This window comes from Thermothelomyces thermophilus, chromosome 4 (genome assembly GCF_000226095.1).
Source record: "Thermothelomyces thermophilus ATCC 42464 chromosome 4, complete sequence".
Taxonomy (NCBI): Eukaryota; Fungi; Ascomycota; class Sordariomycetes; order Sordariales; family Chaetomiaceae; genus Thermothelomyces; species Thermothelomyces thermophilus.
In genome coordinates this window covers 793,959-812,386 of record NC_016475.1, presented here as the reverse complement: position 1 = coordinate 812,386, position 18,428 = coordinate 793,959, and the positions used below count along the sequence as shown (strand labels likewise).

General features: G+C 57.3%; 6 protein-coding genes across 6 annotated transcripts; 1 reads left to right on the top strand and 5 right to left on the bottom strand.

The window, feature by feature from the left end:
- Window positions 1–392: 392 nt before the first annotated feature.
- On the bottom strand, window positions 393–2,924 carry MYCTH_2306029 (uncharacterized protein). The gene is made up of 4 exons (XM_003663781.1): window positions 2,334–2,924; window positions 1,067–2,274; window positions 573–986; window positions 393–521 (listed from the first exon to the last, which is right to left on the bottom strand). Exons 1-4 carry the CDS (start codon window positions 2,604–2,606, stop codon window positions 515–517), a joined length of 1,902 nt encoding a protein of 633 aa, XP_003663829.1. The 5' UTR covers window positions 2,607–2,924; the 3' UTR covers window positions 393–514.
- A 560-nt stretch (window positions 2,925–3,484) lies between these two features.
- On the bottom strand, window positions 3,485–5,658 carry MYCTH_2306028 (uncharacterized protein). The gene is made up of 2 exons (XM_003663780.1): window positions 5,303–5,658; window positions 3,485–5,246 (listed from the first exon to the last, which is right to left on the bottom strand). The coding sequence occupies exons 1-2, from the start codon at window positions 5,440–5,442 to the stop codon at window positions 3,521–3,523; spliced, it is 1,866 nt and encodes a 621-aa protein (XP_003663828.1). The 5' UTR covers window positions 5,443–5,658; the 3' UTR covers window positions 3,485–3,520.
- Window positions 5,659–7,234: 1,576 nt separating this feature from the next.
- Window positions 7,235–7,828, top strand: MYCTH_16301 (uncharacterized protein; the record flags this gene model as incomplete). Its single annotated transcript, XM_003663779.1, has 1 exon — window positions 7,235–7,828. A coding segment is annotated over one exon (594 nt), but the record flags the coding sequence as incomplete, so codon positions are not given.
- A 1,355-nt stretch (window positions 7,829–9,183) lies between these two features.
- MYCTH_2306027 (uncharacterized protein) lies at window positions 9,184–10,411 on the bottom strand. The gene is made up of 2 exons (XM_003663778.1): window positions 10,153–10,411; window positions 9,184–9,991 (listed from the first exon to the last, which is right to left on the bottom strand). Exons 1-2 carry the CDS (start codon window positions 10,284–10,286, stop codon window positions 9,655–9,657), a joined length of 471 nt encoding a protein of 156 aa, XP_003663826.1. The 5' UTR covers window positions 10,287–10,411; the 3' UTR covers window positions 9,184–9,654.
- A 632-nt stretch (window positions 10,412–11,043) lies between these two features.
- On the bottom strand, window positions 11,044–12,568 carry MYCTH_2306025 (uncharacterized protein). Its single transcript, XM_003663777.1, has 3 exons — window positions 11,979–12,568; window positions 11,669–11,905; window positions 11,044–11,591 (listed from the first exon to the last, which is right to left on the bottom strand). The coding sequence occupies exons 1-3, from the start codon at window positions 12,346–12,348 to the stop codon at window positions 11,365–11,367; spliced, it is 834 nt and encodes a 277-aa protein (XP_003663825.1). The 5' UTR covers window positions 12,349–12,568; the 3' UTR covers window positions 11,044–11,364.
- A 1,968-nt stretch (window positions 12,569–14,536) lies between these two features.
- MYCTH_2306020 (uncharacterized protein) lies at window positions 14,537–17,586 on the bottom strand. Its single transcript, XM_003663776.1, has 3 exons — window positions 17,375–17,586; window positions 16,967–17,317; window positions 14,537–16,887 (listed from the first exon to the last, which is right to left on the bottom strand). Exons 1-3 carry the CDS (start codon window positions 17,492–17,494, stop codon window positions 14,665–14,667), a joined length of 2,694 nt encoding a protein of 897 aa, XP_003663824.1. The 5' UTR covers window positions 17,495–17,586; the 3' UTR covers window positions 14,537–14,664.
- Window positions 17,587–18,428: the final 842 nt, after the last annotated feature.

Below are 18,428 nucleotides of genomic sequence, written 5' to 3'. Positions count from 1 at the left end.
CCTTCTGCTGTCTGGGTTACAGCATCTCGAACTTAGCGGTCGATGTGGGTTCGGTCATCTGCTGTGTGACCCACGTTGGCAGGCGCAATGTTGCAGGACGGTGTAGAGGCCCTGCTTTGACAGCTTCAGAGTGAACTCTACTTATTGCACAGTCGCCAGTCACGGCACTAGGTGGAGTGGCCAGTGAGATCACAGGCTGGCAACGGTTGACGCCTTGATTATCTCGGGCGTGAGCGGAGAGCGTTTCTGATAGGTGCCGCCACAGAGGCATGTGTGCCAGCTTTGCATTGCATAGTCAATGACGGACAGGTAGTTTCCCCTGCTGGGCGGGGGTATCAGCAAAACGTTTCGGAGCGACCTCTCATGTCGTCAGAAGCCGCCGGGTGCGGTTGAAAATTCTTCACAGGACTGGCCAGGCTCTTCTTATCTATTGCGCTGTCTAAGGGACAGGACCGTGCGGTCCTGGCAGAAGCATTCCTCGCTCGGCTACTGGCGGGATCCATTTTTTTTCTCTTTACATCCTGCAACATTGATTCAGCATTGTGTTGTTAAAGACGGACCAGTGAACTCACCTCTCTACGGGGGTCAGCCCGAGCAGCCTCATGCCGTTCCCAAGAACCGTGTGGGCCGCATCATAGAGCGCCATGCGCGCTTTCATCAGCTCTCGCTCACTGCCAACGACCTGAAGGTGGTCGTAACTGCTGCTGAGGGCGTGGGTCATCTTGAAGAGGTAGGTCAGCACCGTCGTCGGCTCCAGCGTCCTCAGCGTGGTCTGGACGATGTCAGGCCAAAGGGCGAGCAGCCGGACAATGTTGACGGCGTGAGTCTCCGTGAGAAGCGAGAGGTCGGCGTTGGCCAGGTCTTCGTCGCTGAGGCCGGCACGGCGGCGGATGGAGGACACGCGAGCGTGCGCATACTGGAGGTACGGGCCGGTGTCGCCCTCGAACGAGGTCATGGCGTCCATGTTGAATGTGTAGTTGTTGATCCTGTAAAAGGGTCAGTCGAGAGCGCGTGGGGGCCCCCGGGGGGGAGCGGGGGGGGAAGAAATAAAAGTAGCAAACTGTACCTCTTGCCAGACATGTCTTGCACCATGACACTGCTGATACCGAGCGTGTCGGCCGTGGCATCCGGGTTTTCGACCTGGCTGTATTTGGTCTCGTTCTTCTTCATCGTCTCGTGCATCTTGTCGGCCACGTCGCGCAGGATGTCGTCAAGGAACTTGACGGTGCCCTTGCGGGTGCTCATGCCCAAGACCAGACCAAAGTTGACGTGCTGGCACTTGTCAGCAATGTCCTTGTGACCGAGCAGCTCAATGATCTTGAACAGCTGCCTCAGATGCAGATCCTGTGCCGATGCGACTACGTAGATCATGTGGTCGAACTTGTACTTTTCGTAGCGCGCCAGCAGCTCGCTGATGTCGCGCGTCAGGTAGAGCGCAGTACCGTCCCGCTTCCGGACAATGGGCTTCTCAAGGCGCTTGCCCTCCTTGCCCGGCACCAGTTCCTGGAAGTCGACGATCATGGCGCCCTTGTCCTCCTTGCAGATGCCCTTCTCCTGCATCTCCTTGCCGATCCTCTCCATCATCTCCTCCGACACTTGACTCTCGCCGCTATACTCGTCGAACTTGATGTTGAGGCGGGCATACGTCTCCTGGTACCGGGTGATGCTGAGATCGCGGAAGCGCTTCCACTGGGCCAAAGCCGAAGGATCCCTGTCCGTCATCTTCTTGAAGTAGCGGCGGGCCTGCTCATCCAGGCTGTTGGCCTCCAGCTCGGTCACGTCCTCGCCTTCCTGCTTCCTCTTCTCGATCTGCTCCTTCTCGGCCGACATTTCGCTGTTGATGCGCACGTAGAGCTGGAAGAGGTGATTGATGGGGTCCTGTTTCAGCGCCTCCTCGTCGCCGTACTTCTCAAAGGCCAGGGCCAGGAGACCGTACTGCTTGCCCCAGTCGCCGAGGTAGTTTATCCTGATGACATCCCAACCTGCACCCTCGTAGAGATTCGCCAAGAAACCGCCAATGATGGTGCTACGCAGGTGGCCGGCGTGGAACGGCTTCGCAATATTCGGGGAACTAAACTCGACGATCATGCGCTTCTTCCCCTTGCTCGGGTCCTTGGGGTCCCTAAGGCCGTGGTATTTGTTGCGACCGTACTCGGCCCGCTGCTTCTGGATCAGGGGGATGACGGTCTGGACTACCGGCTGGGGCTTGAGGTAGAAGGCCAGGAAGTAGTTGACCACGGTCGGCTTCTGGAAGAGGGGGTCGTCTTCGGGGAACTGCGGGATTGTGGGTTAGTTCGGGGCGGTAGCAAAGTGTGCGATGCGGCAAGCCCTACCTTGTCAGCCCACTGCTGCGCCAGCTCGTCAGGTTTCTGGCCCTTGATGCGGAGCGCCGGGGCGGCCAGCATGAGATCGCCCTTGTCCAGGCCCGAGGTCCATGACAGCGCAGGGTAGATAATCTTGGGCTCGACCCCCGTGATCCCAGAGAGAACGTTGGCGAGGTGGGCGCGGTAAAAATCGAACGGATTGATCTCGGGATGGCAGTTGGGGTACTTCTCGGTGATGGCGTCGAGGCTCATGCCTCCGACCTTTTGCGCGAGCTGCTCCATGGGGGCGGGGGATCTGGACGTCGAGATGGCGCGAGTCTGCGGGGAGAAGATGGTCTGGGGAACGGCCCGGCCGTGTGAGGTTGCAAAAACGGGATTGGAGGGGTTCGCGGGGTGGGGAAGAAGAAGTCGAGGACGTCGAGGCCCGCAGAATAACCAAACTGGTAAAAAAGGGGGTTGAAGAGAAGAGAACAATCGAGAATTAGCTGCCGGAAGAATCGACATGAAGAGTCTTTCCCCGACCTATTACCGACTTTTTTGACTTTTGAGTCACAATGTGTTTGAAGCGCTCTCCATAACAACTGCCACCACAGCTTTCACTGTTGACTCAAAAGCCCAACCAAAATTTCGCGGAGGCGGGGCCCTGCCTTGCACGCGCTTGGCCGGAGAGCCTGGCAGGGCTGCCGCTCACCGAGGTGAGAGAGGGGTAATTCGCTCGGCACACCTTGATAACCCGCTGCGGTTTGTGCGTTAATCTGCCCCACACTTCCCAGTAAGAGTCCTTGACAGGATATGACAAAGACTCGGGTAACGCGTTACATATTTCCATTGGGACTTATCAGCTAAGTACACTATTAAAGCAAAGCTTCAGACCGTCTCTAAGATATATATATATATATATATATTCATATATATACATTAAAGAGCGAAGGAAAGACCTTCGCTTCTATCCGTATATTACTAGTTTAATCCTCCAATATTTGTCTCACCGGCCCTCAACGAGAGGTGCGCGAAGCGTCCATATAATAAATATACTACAGTCAAGGTATTTTACACTTCTTACGGGAAACTTTAGGGAGACCTCGATGCCGCAAACCTCGGCTACTTTTCTCACACTGAACATGAGAATTCAAATCACTAGGACACCTCGGGATCCGAACTTCGCAAACTAAAGTTGGTATCATGTACGGATTAAACTAGAAATTATACTCCTCGGCAAATAAATGTATCCCCTGCGCCCCTGTTCCCTTGTGTACGGCTCTCTCATCCGACAGCGCCGCCACGCAGTTCCTAACCCTCGAGACGAGCGAGGGGCCACCGCAGACAACGACACTTGTTTCGCCGCCGGTCGCCTCTACCGCCCCACGGATGAAGTCGTCCACGTCGGGTCTGACCGACGAGAAATATACGTGGGAATCTGTACTTGCCTCGCTCGCCCGCTTGCGGGCCCCGCGAACGGGCTGTTGCTCGACATCCGCCGACGATCCTCCTGCGACCTTCTCGTCCATGGCCTCCCCCAGGTTGCTCCCCGAGGACGCGACAGATGCGGTGCCGACATTCTGAATACCGGCGGCGCGGGGGTCCTGCATGAACGTCGACGCGCCCTGGGTGACGGCGATGTGCACGGCGAGCTCGATGCCAACCTCGGTTGCTCGACCAATCAGCGTGTGGAGACGCGAGACGTAGAAGTCGATTTCCTCCCCCTGCCTCGCCGCGAGCAGGAAGTCGACTCGCTTGACGCAATTGGTCCTTTTCGATTTCAGCAGGCCCTCCAGGATTGGCAGCGTAAAGGAGGCACCCGTGGATGCTGAGATCAAGACGATGGTCTCGTAGATATCCCACCGCGGCGGTGCGCCATAGGGCCCCGAGACGAAAACCGTTTGGTGCTCCTTCCCGCCGGTTTTGGCGGCAAATTCATGGAGCCGGCGGGAAAACCCGCCATGTTTGCGGACAACCAGCTGGATACTGTTGCAAATGCATGTGCCTGGTAACTTGTGTGCGCATGCAATCGTGTAAGGGTGGGCCTCGAGGGGACCCAGGCGGGGGACCCAGAGATAGAGGTGCTGCCCAGGCCGCCACTTGAAGTGGACGTCTTTGATCGTGATGACGGTGATGGACTCTCCGACCGCCTTGAATTGGGCTTGATGCCCGATGCGCTGGCCTCCTCGGCATTTGGACTTGTCAGGGAAGAACTTGACGTTCCGCCACAGGAGCAGGCCGATGCGGCAGAACCGATCGAAACAGAGAGCGGCGATGGCAAACCAGACATTGTACCGCGCGTTGCTGGGGACGTGAACATAGATGAGCCAGAGGAAGAAGGCGGCACTGAGGAGATGTTGCAGGACGAACAACTCGTAGGCCATGCGCCGGAAGGGGGCGAGCCCCGAGAGCAGCGTCCACAGCAGGACGGCCCAGGCGCCGAGCCCGTATTTGACGGAGGGCATCACCCTGAACTCGTACTCGACAAAGTCGGTGCGCACCCAGTCCGTGAAGAAATGCCAGCCGTGTACCGAGGCAGTGACAAACATGGTGCGGCCCACCCATCGGTGCAGCCAATTGAGCCTCTCGTGGCTCGTCCCGACGAGGAAGCCGACGACGCTGCATTTGGATGCGAGCAGGTAGAGGAGAGGCACTTGCGTGATCGTGACCCAGGCGTTGCGGTAGCCGATGCGCTCCCAGAAGAAGACATCCTTCACCACGACATTGATGGTCATCATGTAGATGATAATGATCCAGTAGACCAAAAGCGTGATGAGCCGCCCCAGAGGAGGCGGGGTGAGCCATGAGAACCCGCGAAATGGAATGTGCAGCTGGGGGGCGCTGGCCTCGCGGACGACCGCAGTCAGGGTGGCCCAGATCTCCAAGACGCGATTGCTCGGTTTCGTGGGAAACTCGACCGAGTTGGCAGCCTTCCTCCGCAGTCTAAGCTTGGTAAGCGAGAGGCTTCGCGGCAAGGACCAAGTTGGGAGGATACTGACCGGAGCTGGGCCTTGTAGAAATTGACAGCCCGGATCATCATAAAAGCTCCCGCAAACCCGGCGACTGTGTACCAGTACCGCCGAGCCAGGTCAGTGTTGACCGTGCTGAACATGTTCATGTGCGTGTGCGTTCCCTCCATCTTCGCGTCTTGGGCTGCCGCAGCAGACTCGTCGCGCAAATAACTAAATCAGTCGAATGAGCCGCCGCTTCTCGTCTACCCGCTGCGATACTCAGAAGGCGCCCAGCGCCTAGGGGCCCGATGGTCAACTCGTTGGTTGGACCAAGATTCACCTCATCCCCCCGGGACGTTGCGGAATTTGAGGCGTTACGGCAATACTCCGTACACCCTGATGTTTTTCTTCAGTGGCACAACAACAGCCGACGTTCAAAGTTATTTCGGGCCCGGCCAAATGCGAAGGGGGAGCCTCAACAGTTGCCAGTTCCACTCCCGTGCCGTGATGGACCCGACTCGCCTCATTTGCGTGTACCGTTAACAAGCAGGTTTCGGCCGAGGGCGGAAAAGAAAATCGACAGCTTTTTTCCCTTAGCAAGGCGGCATGTGGAAACCAACGGGTGATGTGATATATACCAAAAGCGTCTGCCTAACGTAGCCACTTGGTAGCTCTCTACGCGGAAGCTGAGGGAGGCACGGGATGAGCGCTTAAATGCGCGTGCGGCAGGGGTCGGAACTTCGACCTGGTGCACACCTTTTGGTCTCGGCGTTCGTAATGCCCCGGGGTGACGAAACTTCTCTGGGTCGCATCAGCAGGTTTGCCATACGGGGTCCCTTGAAGTCCGCAACTCCCCGGTGCGCTTGTTTTCCTCGACCGCAAGCCGAATTCGAGCACATCTGGGTGCGAGTGCAGGCTGTGAGTGGCTTAGCGAGCACCAGACAGGTTCGGGCGTTGCGGCAAAACAACTTGCTCAAATCCGCTCGCCCACAGCGACGATGCCGCATGCGGTTAGCACGGCGGCGGGTGGCTCGAGGTAGCCCCTACCATACACCACGCGAGCCACAAGGCTGTTTCTCCGCATCAGGCTTGTTGTGCGCGTTTGCATTTCGACTTTATGTGCCAGCTTAGAAATAAGAAGCTCCTAATGATGGAACGTATGTGGTTTGGAGTGCTAGTTATTAAAGTTGATATGGCTCGTTCAATCGCCTCTGCAGTGCAGTTACATCCGGGCAAAAAAGCTCCCTTCAAAATTCCCGGCCCTTGGCAACAACCTGGAAAGCTTGACCTGCCCTGCCGCGGAATCTAGGGTGGGGCTGGGGTGGGGTGCCCCTGCACTCCCGAAGCCTCCTCCCAAATGGCGGGGCACCACCACCACCACAAACGCCGCAAAAGTACGGAGTACTCCGTAGTAGTGTATGTACGGATGTACTGTGACCCTGCGACCAAGCTCGGAAGTTCGAAGCGTTCCGGGTTATCGGGACACTAATACAAAGGATCTACCCCTTTTGTTTCGAACTAGTCGACCGTAACCTGGAACGGAACATGATACGAATGCAACGTGGAGAATCGGACAAAAAGAAAATGGCAAACGAACATGGCATGTCCCGCTTCGGCCTGATGAATGTACAGTACATACGCGAACCCTGAATGGATGAAGTCAGACCTACACTACTACCTACGCAAGGTGGGTACGGTACCTCCCAACCTGCTTATCGTTGGTAAGGCAACTACCCTGTAGGTACTTACCTGGGGATGGGTACTTTATACTTAAAAGACGGGTGCGCCCGAGCATCTGTCGCCTTCCTCCGCTCACTTCTGGCGAATTTTAACTGCAATTGATCCGACCTCTTTCTCTTCTCGACCATATTAATTAGGCTCTCCCTCCTCCTCCCCCCCCCCCCCCCAAACAACGTAATCACCAGGTCCAGCGCGCATACACTCCAGTTCCATCCTTCCCTCCCCGACACTTGACTTACCATGGCTTCACTACGCTCCCTCCTCGCCGCCGGGCTGCTGTTCCTCTCCGCAGCCAACGCACACTTCGAGCTCAATCAACCGACCCCACTCGAGGGCGACAAGATGGACGAGAGTCTCGAGAGCAGCGGGCCTTGCGGCGGTGGAGTGCCGGACCTGAGCAAAAACACAGCAACCGATTTCCACGTCGACGGCGACGCCGTGAGCTTGCTGTTGGCCCACCCTCAGGCCAACTACTTGATCCGGGGCACCCTCGACGACAAGGCCGCCGGCAACTGGACCCAGCTGTTCCCCATCGTCCAGCAGAGCGGCCGCGGCGATTTCTGCGAGCCGTCCGTCAAGGCGCCAAAGGAGTGGGCTGGCAAGAAGGGCTTCATTGGCATTGCCTGCGCGGCCCCGGACGGCATGCTGTTCCAATGTGCCGCCGTCAACTTCGTCTCGGGAGCCGCCGACGAGGTCCCCAGCTCTTGTGCGAATGGAACCTCCGTGAGCATTAGCTTTACCGACGACGCGAGCCTGAGCGCCCTCCTGGGTGACAGTTCTACCAATACCCCTACCTCAACCGCTGGCAGCCCTTCGCAGTCGACTTCGGGGAGCGCAGCGCCTTCGTCGAAGGTTGGGAGCGGCAGCCTGCCAATCGGCGCGTTTGCCGCCACCGTCGTGATGCTTCTAGTCGGGACAGCTCTGCTGTGAACAATCAAGAAATGGGCAAGAAACAAATACCAGACGGGTTCGGGTACGGTTGGATGTTCTTTCCGTGTCGGAGGACCTGCCTGCGAGAGGAGATATGGCTTAGGCAATTGAAGGGGAACAGATGTCTCGCTACAACGCCCGGGTTGTTGGGTCGACGCAGGCCTTCGTGAGGCGCTGTATCCCACACTGCGGCGTCTTCTCGTCCCTCCGGCGGCACAGGCTAGGGTGCCACATAGGGTACCACGGTACAACTGCCACAGGCTTCCACGCCTAGGCGAGGTATTACTATCATGCTTCCTCCTCGCCACATTTGCTATCATCATGAGCTGTATCTATTCGTCGACGCACACGAGAACACGAGAGAACGCATTTGGAAAGACACCTCGCCCCACACGGGGAATCCCCGGCTGCCGAAGAGGCCCGAAGTTCCATGCACATGTGTGGTCTTGATTTTAGTTGCTCGGCTACAGAATTGTACATACGTACTCAGTCTTCACGATATCATACCCGTTGGGATCCCCCTCGGACATTCTGACTGGGAAAAGAGAGTCTCTGTTACCTTCAAATAAAATCATCAGTCAAGACCACTTCAAGAAATTCTTCCGTCTCTTGGGAGACCCGCACTTCCTGACCAGGCGATTTCACGCAGCAAATCGATATTCTCAAGATGCCACCCCCTGTCCGTTTGCCTGCTGCTGCCTAATTAGCCAATCGCAAGATGCTGTGCTGAGAACGCGATCTCTTTTAAAGGACACACACCCCATTCAAGAGAGAATCACGAAAAACACTCGGTTTCCCTGCGCTTCTTGAATCCTGCCTGGTCAAGCAGCGTTTAATAATGCCAGGTTCGATAACCATCCTCCGCGGTTTCAAAGTCTCCACGGCTGTCCTCGACGCTTTCGCGGCTGCTGTACGCCAATGATTGCCACAAAGGACCCAGAGGCGGACAGGAACCGGTTCCGCGTCAACATTCCTTCGCTAGAGAGTTACAATGACTCAGTGGTGGCATACGTATCACAGGTCTCCCAATACTGCAACCGGTGTGATGCCGTCTTCTATAATGATCCATACCCATACCGGGCCTTCTACAAGAGGCAGCTGCATCGCAAGGATGTTCATGGCTGTCCGGAGGGCACCAATCCACTCCCAAACGCATAGGACAGGCCTTTTTATGAGCTTTGCGAGAACGTGACATGCGGTCAGCAGCCCAAGACTTACATTTTCATTTTCTTCATCTCTTGTTCGCGACCACGACAAGGCTCTTCTCCAAAGTTAACTGCTGTCTGAGAGAGCTAAGGGCGAAAGGTATATAATACCTCGTTTCAATACTCCTCAAAATCAAACACTAGATGTCAGGTAATCCTGGCTGTCCTTTTTCGATCCCCCCGGGGTTCTCAACACGATCCGCCGTGAATACGGTATAATACTCGTCAAGGAAGGTACCTATGTGGGTTGGTTATTAGGACTTGGTAGGCTAGTTGATCCGTGGCCAGGGAAGCACCAACTGGAGCTAGCGCAGGACGACAAAACATCGGGGACTTCTCTTTCATGCTTTCATAGACGAGGCTAAGATGGCATACATGCATCCCAAATTTGAAATTCCCATATGATGCTCCCCATATGGTGCGACGGTAATCTCCCGGAGAGTCCAATTTATGGATTATCAGGTAATCCCCGTTCAACAGCAATGGTCTGATTTGCTTCACGAAATCCCGAGACTAAGTTGTGCGTTAATTATTCACAGACTCGGTAATGTCAAACTCCCTCGGCCCCGAGTAGTAGACATCGTTGTCGAAGGGGTTCGTCTCGTTGTTGAGGTTGACGGAGATGTCGGAGCCGGGGATGATGCGGCGGCGCTTGACCCCGTTGACGGTGACGTTGAACTGGGCGTCGCTGCCCACGGGGGACGCGGGCTGGAAGAAGGTCCAGGTCACGGCGCTGTTGTTGCAGTTGCCCGCGCCCTCGTACACGTAGGCCAGCCAGGTGGCGCCCGAGAAGCCCGCGTCGACGGAGGCGTGGCAGTGGACGGCCCCGTCGAGGCCCGGCGCGGTCACGTCGAAGTCGTATCTGGGTGGAGGGGACGGGTGTGTGAGTATGAAATAATACTGAAACAGTGAAAGAAAGAAAATCTTGTGTAGCTAAGGCGATGTATAATTAGAGTAGATGGAGTTCTGGGAAAAAAATAAAAACTGGACGTAATCTAAACAAAATAAAGGCAGAAAACTTACATGCAGGTGCCGCTGTCGTGAATTTTGCTCGCATAGAATTCAGAGATGTGGTAGGGACCCGGTCCGTTATGGCTCACGGGGTTCGCCGTTGCCAGTGAGGCGAGGAAGAGGGCGACGGAAGAGAAGAACTTCATGTCTGCGGGCTTAACTAGGTATACAGAGGACAGATCAGATATTCTCCTGTGTTTACTGTATTCACAACCACAACCGAGGTGAGAACTCAGCCGTCTTTGTGAATGATATGAATCTTAGTGCTTGCGATGAGTTGTGCATTCCTCACTTATACTTTTTCCCCCCTGGCCGTCGCGTGGCATGCTTACGTGGGTTGCTCAGCGTGCCTCGTATTCAGACGGCCAATGCGGGATCAGCATTGCTCGGGTTTGACGGCATGATATTACGCCGCGTGACTGCCAAACATTGGGGTCTTGGTGGGCTCAAATTCGTGGTGTTCCATCTCATAGAGTTCGAAAGCCTCTCTGTTCGAATCAGTCGCCAGACGCCACCTCCAATGACGCTGAAGCAGAAAGTCCGCGCCTTCTGCGGTGGAGATTGCGTTTGAGCTGGGGGGGAGATAGCCTTGACTATTTTTAGTCCAAAGCCGCGTATTCGTACCTGGCCAGGTAAGACGCGGAAGAAGCGTGGATTGGTGTGGCGAACGAAGCTGTGGAAACCTCTCTCTTCCACTCACCCCCACAGTGAAAGGTACTCAGCTTACAAGCGAGGGGCAAACAACGCAACGAGCTGAAGGGCCACTAGGGTGTTGGGCAGGGGGAGAGGCTTGTTGGTGAGATGGGAGCAAGTCGAAATGTCCTCCGATCGTGTCAACTCCCATGGTAATAGAGAAGACAAGCTTAGATCAAGGAATCAAAACCGAAATGCGAATCCAGAAGTTCGAAAACTAATAATACAATCCCTATCCGTCCGAAGCTGGGTTTTCACGGTATTGATTTCAAACATAAGGATGTTCGAAGTTCACATGATTAATACATTCGATAATTCTCATTGCACCAGGACAGCTCACAAAACTACAGCCATGCACAGGGGTCGGTTTTAGAATTATACATTAACTAGGTACAGTAGAAGTATAACACGAAACCCCTTTTGCTCATGCACTTCCGCTTCGCACACGCCCCCCCGGGGGATGCTCAGCTAGAATGCCTCGAAAGATCGACCACCTTCCCCCTGCTTTTGGTTTTCGGCTTTGCCTCTCACTTAGAGGTGGAGGAGCTTGAAGACGGGGCCGAGAACGTGAAGGAGGGCGCTGATGTGGGCGTTGAGCTTGCCGACGACGGCCGAGACCTGGCCGACGAGGACCTTGAGCTCGACAATGGCGCTGAGCTTAGCAACGACGGCGAGGGCGAAGTTGACGACGGGTCCGACGATGGAGACGACCAGGTCCAGGCAGGCGTGCAGCTCGACACCGATCACAGCAAGGATTTCTACATTTTCAGATCAGTACCAATTCGGTGCCACACTAGCTGGGAATGGTGGACAGCTTCCGGCAGGGAATGCTTACCGGCCTTGAGCTTGGCGAGACCGGCCAGAACCGTCTGGATCTCGGCGATGAGGGCCTCAACGCGGACAACGAGGTCGAGGATAACCTGGACGTCGGCGGCAACAAGGGCGTTGGCGTCGATGACGAGACCGTTGAGCTTGGGAACGAGGTCAAGGAGGACCTGGAGGTCGACCTTGAGATCGACGAGAACCTTGAGGAGGGCCTGGGCGTCGATGTCGGCGCCAGCGCAGATCTGGGCTGTTCAAGGGGCAGTCAGCATTAAAATCAAATCACTCCCTTTCGTTCCTTTGGTCTGGCTGGGTTGGCTTACCGATCAGGTCGAGGTGGCCCTTGACCTTGGCCTCGACGTCCACGACGGTCGCGACGACGGTCTTGACGACAACGACGACGTCGGCAGTGTCGACGTCGACGTCGGCGCCGTCATCACCGTTGGGGACGGGCACCGAGGTGTTGAGGGAGATGGGGACCGTGGTGGCGACGGTGGTGGCGACGGTGGTGGCGGTGCTGATGGTGACCGCGGTGGTGCTGTAAGCGGTCGGGAGGTCGACGGTAGGGGCGTCGACGTCGTAGCCGTCGTCGCCGCCGTTGTTGCAGGGGCAGGAAGTGGTGTTCTCGAGGACCGGAGCGGCCATGGCAGAACCAGCCATGACGGCGGCGAGCGCGGTGCTGAGGAACTTCATTGTGAAGGTTTGTAGAGATTAAGAATTGAAAAAAAGAGTGACTAAGGTCTGATTAACTGGGTAGTTATTAGAGAGGGAACGGAGTAAAGAACTCGCTGAGTTGGTGTCCAGAATGATGGAGAGGAGAGGGAAACAGCAGGTCCCAAGGGCAGGTCGTTGCCGTATTAATACTCGTTCTCCAGCAAGAGCTCAATCTCGCCTGGGGCGGTTCTTCCCCTGATCTACCTAATGCGACCAGACGAAAGCTGTTTGGGTGGTGATAGGCGGCTATCCCATCTCCGCCAGTCCGGAGCCGGGATGCGAAGCGGCGGAGGCTTCCTTGTCAAAAGCTTCAATACACTAGGAGAACAGCCTGCGACGAACCCCCCTCGAAGTCGGCCGGGATGACCTATCTCCTCTCAGTATCAGGGCATGGTGTTGCTCGCAGATCCCAATAGCCTCCGGCATGTTCCCTCAAATCCGGATGATCGCCAGCCCTATGCCTAGAAGCGGAAAGCTGGCTACTCCACTAGAGTACATAGTAGTGTATAGCACCGTTGGGCTGGGCTCGGCAAGGCAGTGCGCGCCTTGCGTGAAGGAGTGTGTGTTTTGGTCCCTGCATCGGCACGAGCAGTTGGGATGCAGAAACAGAGACAAGACAAACAGATCCGCGAAACTCTTGATCGCGTGGCCACTGTTTCTCCCTATTTTTATCTTCCCCCTTCTCCCCGCATGCCCATGCCTCGTGGAGGTTCAACTAAAACATCAACAGCTCGCGCTGGCGGGGAGATGAGGAGAGCGTGCATCAAAGGGGCCGACAGTTCCTCCTGGCCCTGCTAAGTTAGCGGGCGATTATGCAAGCGTTGGGCGGTGTCGGGAGCTTGAGCCTTGCTTTAGTGGAGAGCTTGGCATGGCAAATGCCGCTGCCAACACCCCTGGCTACTCCGTAATGCTGGGGCTCCAGTTTGTTGGTCAAGGGTCAAAGCACCACCAATAGTTCAACCTGAGGTGCGCATACCGCCAACCGTTCAGTCGGGCCAAACAAACACGACAACGATCACTAGTGTGTAGGGATGTTTGCCATATTCCTATCATGATCGACAGAACGGATGCAGGAACCAGGTGCTCCACACGGCAACGGCTCGGCGCTTTTCCCAGAGGCGTGCACGCGCACACGCACACACACACACACGCACACAGCGCTTCTACTCCGCAGAACGCTAGTGGACGCGGTACACTAGTGCGCCCTTGCATTAGTTATGCAGCTGACAGCGATGTCAAAACCGAAAACGGAGACAAGAAAAGAAATTTAAGGAAAAAAAAGAAAAAGAAAAAGAAACCTGAAAATCCGAATGCCTTTCTGCCCTATCGCAGCGTCGAAAGAGGGATAACTATTGCCGACATTCGCCGCCATCTCTGCCCACTGAGGACCTAATGCGTGATCTCGGCATTACTATGTAAAGCCGTACTAGCTCTAGCAATGTCTCACGCCACACATTCCAATTTTTATCCACTTCACGTACCAAACGATGATGGGGACGGGGACGTGCCTATCAAGGTGCTGCTGCTGTGCTGTGCCTAGTGTAGTGTATTGCGCCTCCTGAACAGGCCTCCTTGTCCGCACGAGTCGACGTCATGCCCTTCTCCGTGCTGAGAACGGGGGGACATCTGATTGCCTGCTTCGGGGAGCTCAGGCTCCGGGGGTCGCTCGTGCTGGAAACTTCCGTATCGGCCTGGCTAGCTTAGTGCGTAATGTACCCGGCTTTGCGTCGATCCTTCTTCACACCGGCCAAAAGTCGGAAAAAGCAGAGATTTGTGCACACGCGTGTGATGCATGTGTTGCCCACGGAACTAAACCGCTCTTTGCCGGGAGAGACGGGACTCAATCTCACGTGGCGGTCATCCCCTCCAGTCGCGGGATCACCCGGTGGCCCAGGCGGGCATGCCCCTGAAAAGCATCCATCAAGATCAGCAAAACCAAAAAAAAGCCTTCATTCCAAAAGGGAGACACCGCCAGAACACGCCATGGGGGACTTCGTAAAACATCGGCTCGAGTGTGTAGTGTATGTTGGTGCAAATTAGTTATTTGCCGTTTAGAAATTATTCAACTCCACAGATACACACCCCTTATTTATTCGTCGTGTTCCTTTCACGGACACACGCCAGGAGTCACTGCCCGTCCTTCGCATCCCGACCGGGTTCCTTTCTCTCCTCTCGCCCTTCCTGCTTCCCCGGTCAGTAGTGTAGTGTACTCTGTATGTACATACCTACCGCCCGTGTTTCCTCTCCTCTCCCGCGCCCTCCCCAACCCGATCCATCCCATGTTTCTCTTCCTCCCTAAAACAGCCTCCTCCTGAACTTGGCCGACGGACCCGGCAGGTACTCGATGTTGAACTCGACCGTCTCGGCCGCGTCGTACTCGCGCGCGCGCTTCGCGTCGCCAAAGATGCGCAGCGCCTTGACCGCGAACCGGTACCGCCCCGCCGGCGCGTACGAGCCGTCGTCGAGCCTGCCGTCCCAGGCGTACTCGAACGTGCCCCGCGGGTTGTAGCGCGCGGGGAGGCCGTACGGCTGCCCGATCGTGCGCGTGCCGAAGACGGTCCGCGTGAGGCGCGCCGTCGCCGTCGCCGCGCCCCCGGAGAGCGGCACGACGTCGGCCCGCAGCAGGGCCGAACCCATGGCGAGGTCGACGACCAGCTTGGGCAGGTCGGTGCTGTTGGCGTACGACGTGTCGTTGGGGAAGCCGGCGGGCGGCAGCACGAAGCTGGTGTTGGCCGGCAGGGGCTTATTGGTGTCGTCGCTGGCGAGGCTGATCCGGGCGCCGTTCGAGTCGAGCACGACGGCCGAGTGCAGGCTGCCCACCACGCCCAGGTACGGCAGAGACAGGGCTGAGCTGTCCGACCCGTTGATGGCGATGTAGCCCGAGTAGACGGGGAGCCGCTTGGCGTCCACGCCCTCCGAAGGCTTCGCGATCACGGTGACGGTCTGGCGCTTGCCGGCGGGGATGGTGAGGCGCTTGGGGACGAACGTCAGGGAGGCGAAGTCGGCCGTCAGCTCGTTCGGGAACGGCGCCGGCTCAATCGACTTCGCGTCCGCAAAGGTGTAGGCCGTCGCGGCACCGACGTTGCTCAGCGAGTAGGTGACGGCCTTCTTGCCCGTGTTGGTGATGGTGAAGGTCTGCACGGGCTTGAAGTGGTCCGTGTCGTTGAACGAGAGGCTCGACACGCTGAGGAGCGTGGTCGCCTGGGCCGCATCCCACGCCTGGACTATGCCGCCTCCCTGTTGCGGCACCGGCGCGAGGAGCGGGAGGGACTCTCCGTTCAGACGGAAGAGGTTCGGGCGCGCGGTCGACGAGATGAGGTTCTCGAGCGTCTTGGGGTCCTTGGTCCCCCTGGTGTTGATCAGGAGCGCGTAGATGGCCGCGGCCAAGGGGCACGCCATGGAGGTTCCCGAGAGCACGGCGTAGGAACCAAGAGCGCGGGGGTACGTCGACAGGATCGAGCCTCCGGGGGTTCCGAACTGGGGCTTCACCTCGACCTCCCAGGTCGGTCCCCAGCTGGTGTAGTCGCTCATGAAACCTCCCGTAGCGGTGTTGGGCGTCGTAGTGAGGAACTTACCCGCCTTCAGGGGGTCCTTCATGTGCAGAACCACCTCCGACCCCGCCTCCAGAGCACGAACCCACGCCTCGCCCTGCTGAGCCGTCACCATAGCCACGCCCTCGATACCCTTTGCCTCAGCTGCCGACACGGTGACGGTCCCTTGTTGCACGTTGTTATAGAACATGACGTACTTGGCTCCCTTGGCCGCCGCATATGAAGCCTTCTCCACGAACGTGCAAGTACCGCGGCGGATCAGGACGATGTAGCCAGACAGGTCCGGAGTCGAGTCGGGATAGGGATTGCATCCGTTGGCAGGGTCGGTCGTGTCGAAGCTGACGGCCCAGAGAGGCAGGTTCACATCGTCCCAGGAACCCGGGTCTCCGGCCGTGAAGCCAAAGAAATCATCCGTGCCGTTGAGCGTGTACGACGCGTTGCTGAGCAGCGCGGGCGTGACGATGTTGTCGACGGACGCAATGGCGGTAACCTTCTTGCCGTTGGCGGCAGTGGACGCGTAGAAGATGCCCGCGTCGCCGTCGTTGCCGGCGGAGACCACGCAAGGGACACCGTTCTCGACGATTCGCGTGACGACGGCAGCCCACGGGTCCTCGCTCCATCCCGAGGGCCCACCGATGGAGGCCGTGATGATGTCACTGCCGGCTTCGTAGGCCATGTTGTAGGCGGCAATCAGGACGTCGTTGGGGGTGTCGCCGTTGCAGCCAAAGACGCGGTACGCGCCCAGGGTGACATCGGTAGCGGCGCCAATGATGCCAAACGGGTTGTTGGTCTGCGCCGCAATGATGCCGGCGACGTGCGTGCCGTGGCCCTGGCAGTTGTCAATAGGGTCGGGGTCGGGCTTGGGGGTGTTGGAGCCGTTGAAGTCGTCTCCGACCAAGTCCGTGCCGTACGAGACCAAACAGTCGGGCCCGAAGCAGCCGCCGAGCGCCTCATGGAGATAGTCGATCTATTTTTTTTTTTCTTCCCCGTCAGTGGCACGTCCGGTACGCGCTGAAATGCCCTGCTCGCGGTGCCGTCCGACTTACACCAGTGTCAATGACGGCAATCTTGATGCCCTTTCCAGTGATGCCCGCGTCCCTGAACTTGTTCACCTGCGTCATCAAGTGAGTCGAGAACGTGTCGTTGCCGGCCGCCTGCCGCTTGACCAGAACTTCGTCCGCCACGTTGCCCGTGGAGTGAACAACATGGTTCGGGACGGGATAGCGCCGGACCGGATAGACGGCTTTGACCTTTGGCATTTCTGCCACCTTGGCAACCATCTGGTCGGCAGTCTCGGTGTCCTTGAACTGGATAGACGCGCCCTTGAAGAGCTTGAAGCGCAGGTCCTTCCGGAGCGACGCCTTGCCTCCCAGCTTGTTGACGAATGCATGGGAGTCCTGAGCTGGGTCAGTACCGGACGGGGTAGAGGCTCGTCATCAGTAATGATCACTCACCTGATCCTCCTCATACTCGACAATGTACGCTCCAGGAACGAATGACGGCGTGTGAGGGGTGACGGCCTTCGCAACGGCCGTGGCGGCCAGAAGCACGGCAGCCCAGTCGAGACGTACCATGGCTGGATGTCTCCCTCCGTGGACGTCGAATCAAAGGGAATGGGATATGCAAAATGAGCGACTAGGACCTGCGCAGTTGGCGGGTGAATGAAAGAACGGCACTCAACACCGACCGCGGTCCGTACCAAGAGGGATGGATCGGCGAGAGCTCGCGCGAAGGCCGATCTGGCGCCATGACGGCACTTTATATTTGCCGATGTCTCGGAGGGCGCCTTCTCAGCTCGTCCACTGCGGTCCCACGGGAATCGGGAGGGTTCAGGGGCGTCCATGTTCGGGCATTCCCACGAGCCGCGACGCCAAGGAGAGAGGTGCATGGCCGACTTTACCCAAGCTCTTATCGCCGGCGCAATTGGCGACGCCGATTGGGCGACAGCCTCGATCGCCTTGCTCGACAAGGCAGGTCGGCCAAGTCGCAACCATGAAATGCGACCCCATAGGGAGCGGGACTCCACGCCAAGCGCCGCTTAATTTGTGTACACTAGCCGTGGCCCACGAGACTTGCCTACTAAGAAGAGCAGCTGCTTCTGGACGGAAAAGCAATGCGGGCGCCCAATGATGCGATGAGCGGACGGCTGGCCGCAACCCCTGCACTTGGATGATCCGAATCAGGCAGAGCTTGGCATCGATTCCCTCGACAATTTGAGTGTTGCTCTTCCATGCGCACACTACACAGTACTCCGAGTACGGAGTACTTCGCCCTGGCACCGCTGACGCGAAATCCTTCGTTGAACCGTTGCGGTCTTGTTCGGCCTTCTGAGCTCCGCTTCTGCATACTCAGTACATACTAGTAGTGTAGTCTCAACCACGCAACTTATTTATTAGTCCTTTGACCGCGGCGGCGTTGTCAGCCATTTCAGGCAACTCGAAATCTCATGGCCGGGGCCCTCCCATACTTGTCGTTAGCCGAGCGCGCCGTCTCCCGCTAAGCGAGCCG

Excerpts from the sequence above, each read along its gene's own strand:
- MYCTH_2306028 (XM_003663780.1), bottom strand. The coding sequence starts at position 5,442 with ATGGAGGGAACGCACACGCACATGAACATGTTCAGCACGGTCAACACT. Across the intron at positions 5,247-5,302 it reads TTCTACAAGGCCCAGCTCCG|ACTGCGGAGGAAGGCTGCCA; the intron begins GTCAGTATCCTC and ends TACCAAGCTTAG.
- MYCTH_2306029 (XM_003663781.1), bottom strand. The coding sequence starts at position 2,606 with ATGGAGCAGCTCGCGCAAAAGGTCGGAGGCATGAGCCTCGACGCCATC. Across the intron at positions 2,275-2,333 it reads CGCAGCAGTGGGCTGACAAG|TTCCCCGAAGACGACCCCCT; the intron begins GTAGGGCTTGCC and ends ACAATCCCGCAG. Across the intron at positions 987-1,066 it reads CAAGACATGTCTGGCAAGAG|GATCAACAACTACACATTCA; the intron begins GTACAGTTTGCT and ends ACCCTTTTACAG.
- MYCTH_2306020 (XM_003663776.1), bottom strand. The coding sequence starts at position 17,494 with ATGGTACGTCTCGACTGGGCTGCCGTGCTTCTGGCCGCCACGGCCGTT. Across the intron at positions 17,318-17,374 it reads TCGAGTATGAGGAGGATCAG|GACTCCCATGCATTCGTCAA; the intron begins GTGAGTGATCAT and ends GACCCAGCTCAG. Across the intron at positions 16,888-16,966 it reads TTGCCGTCATTGACACTGGT|ATCGACTATCTCCATGAGGC; the intron begins GTAAGTCGGACG and ends AAAAAAAAATAG.
- MYCTH_2306027 (XM_003663778.1), bottom strand. The coding sequence starts at position 10,286 with ATGAAGTTCTTCTCTTCCGTCGCCCTCTTCCTCGCCTCACTGGCAACG. Across the intron at positions 9,992-10,152 it reads CACGACAGCGGCACCTGCAT|ATACGACTTCGACGTGACCG; the intron begins GTAAGTTTTCTG and ends CCCTCCACCCAG.
- MYCTH_2306025 (XM_003663777.1), bottom strand. The coding sequence starts at position 12,348 with ATGAAGTTCCTCAGCACCGCGCTCGCCGCCGTCATGGCTGGTTCTGCC. Across the intron at positions 11,906-11,978 it reads GGGCCACCTCGACCTGATCG|CCCAGATCTGCGCTGGCGCC; the intron begins GTAAGCCAACCC and ends CCCCTTGAACAG. Across the intron at positions 11,592-11,668 it reads TCTCGCCAAGCTCAAGGCCG|AAATCCTTGCTGTGATCGGT; the intron begins GTAAGCATTCCC and ends CTGAAAATGTAG.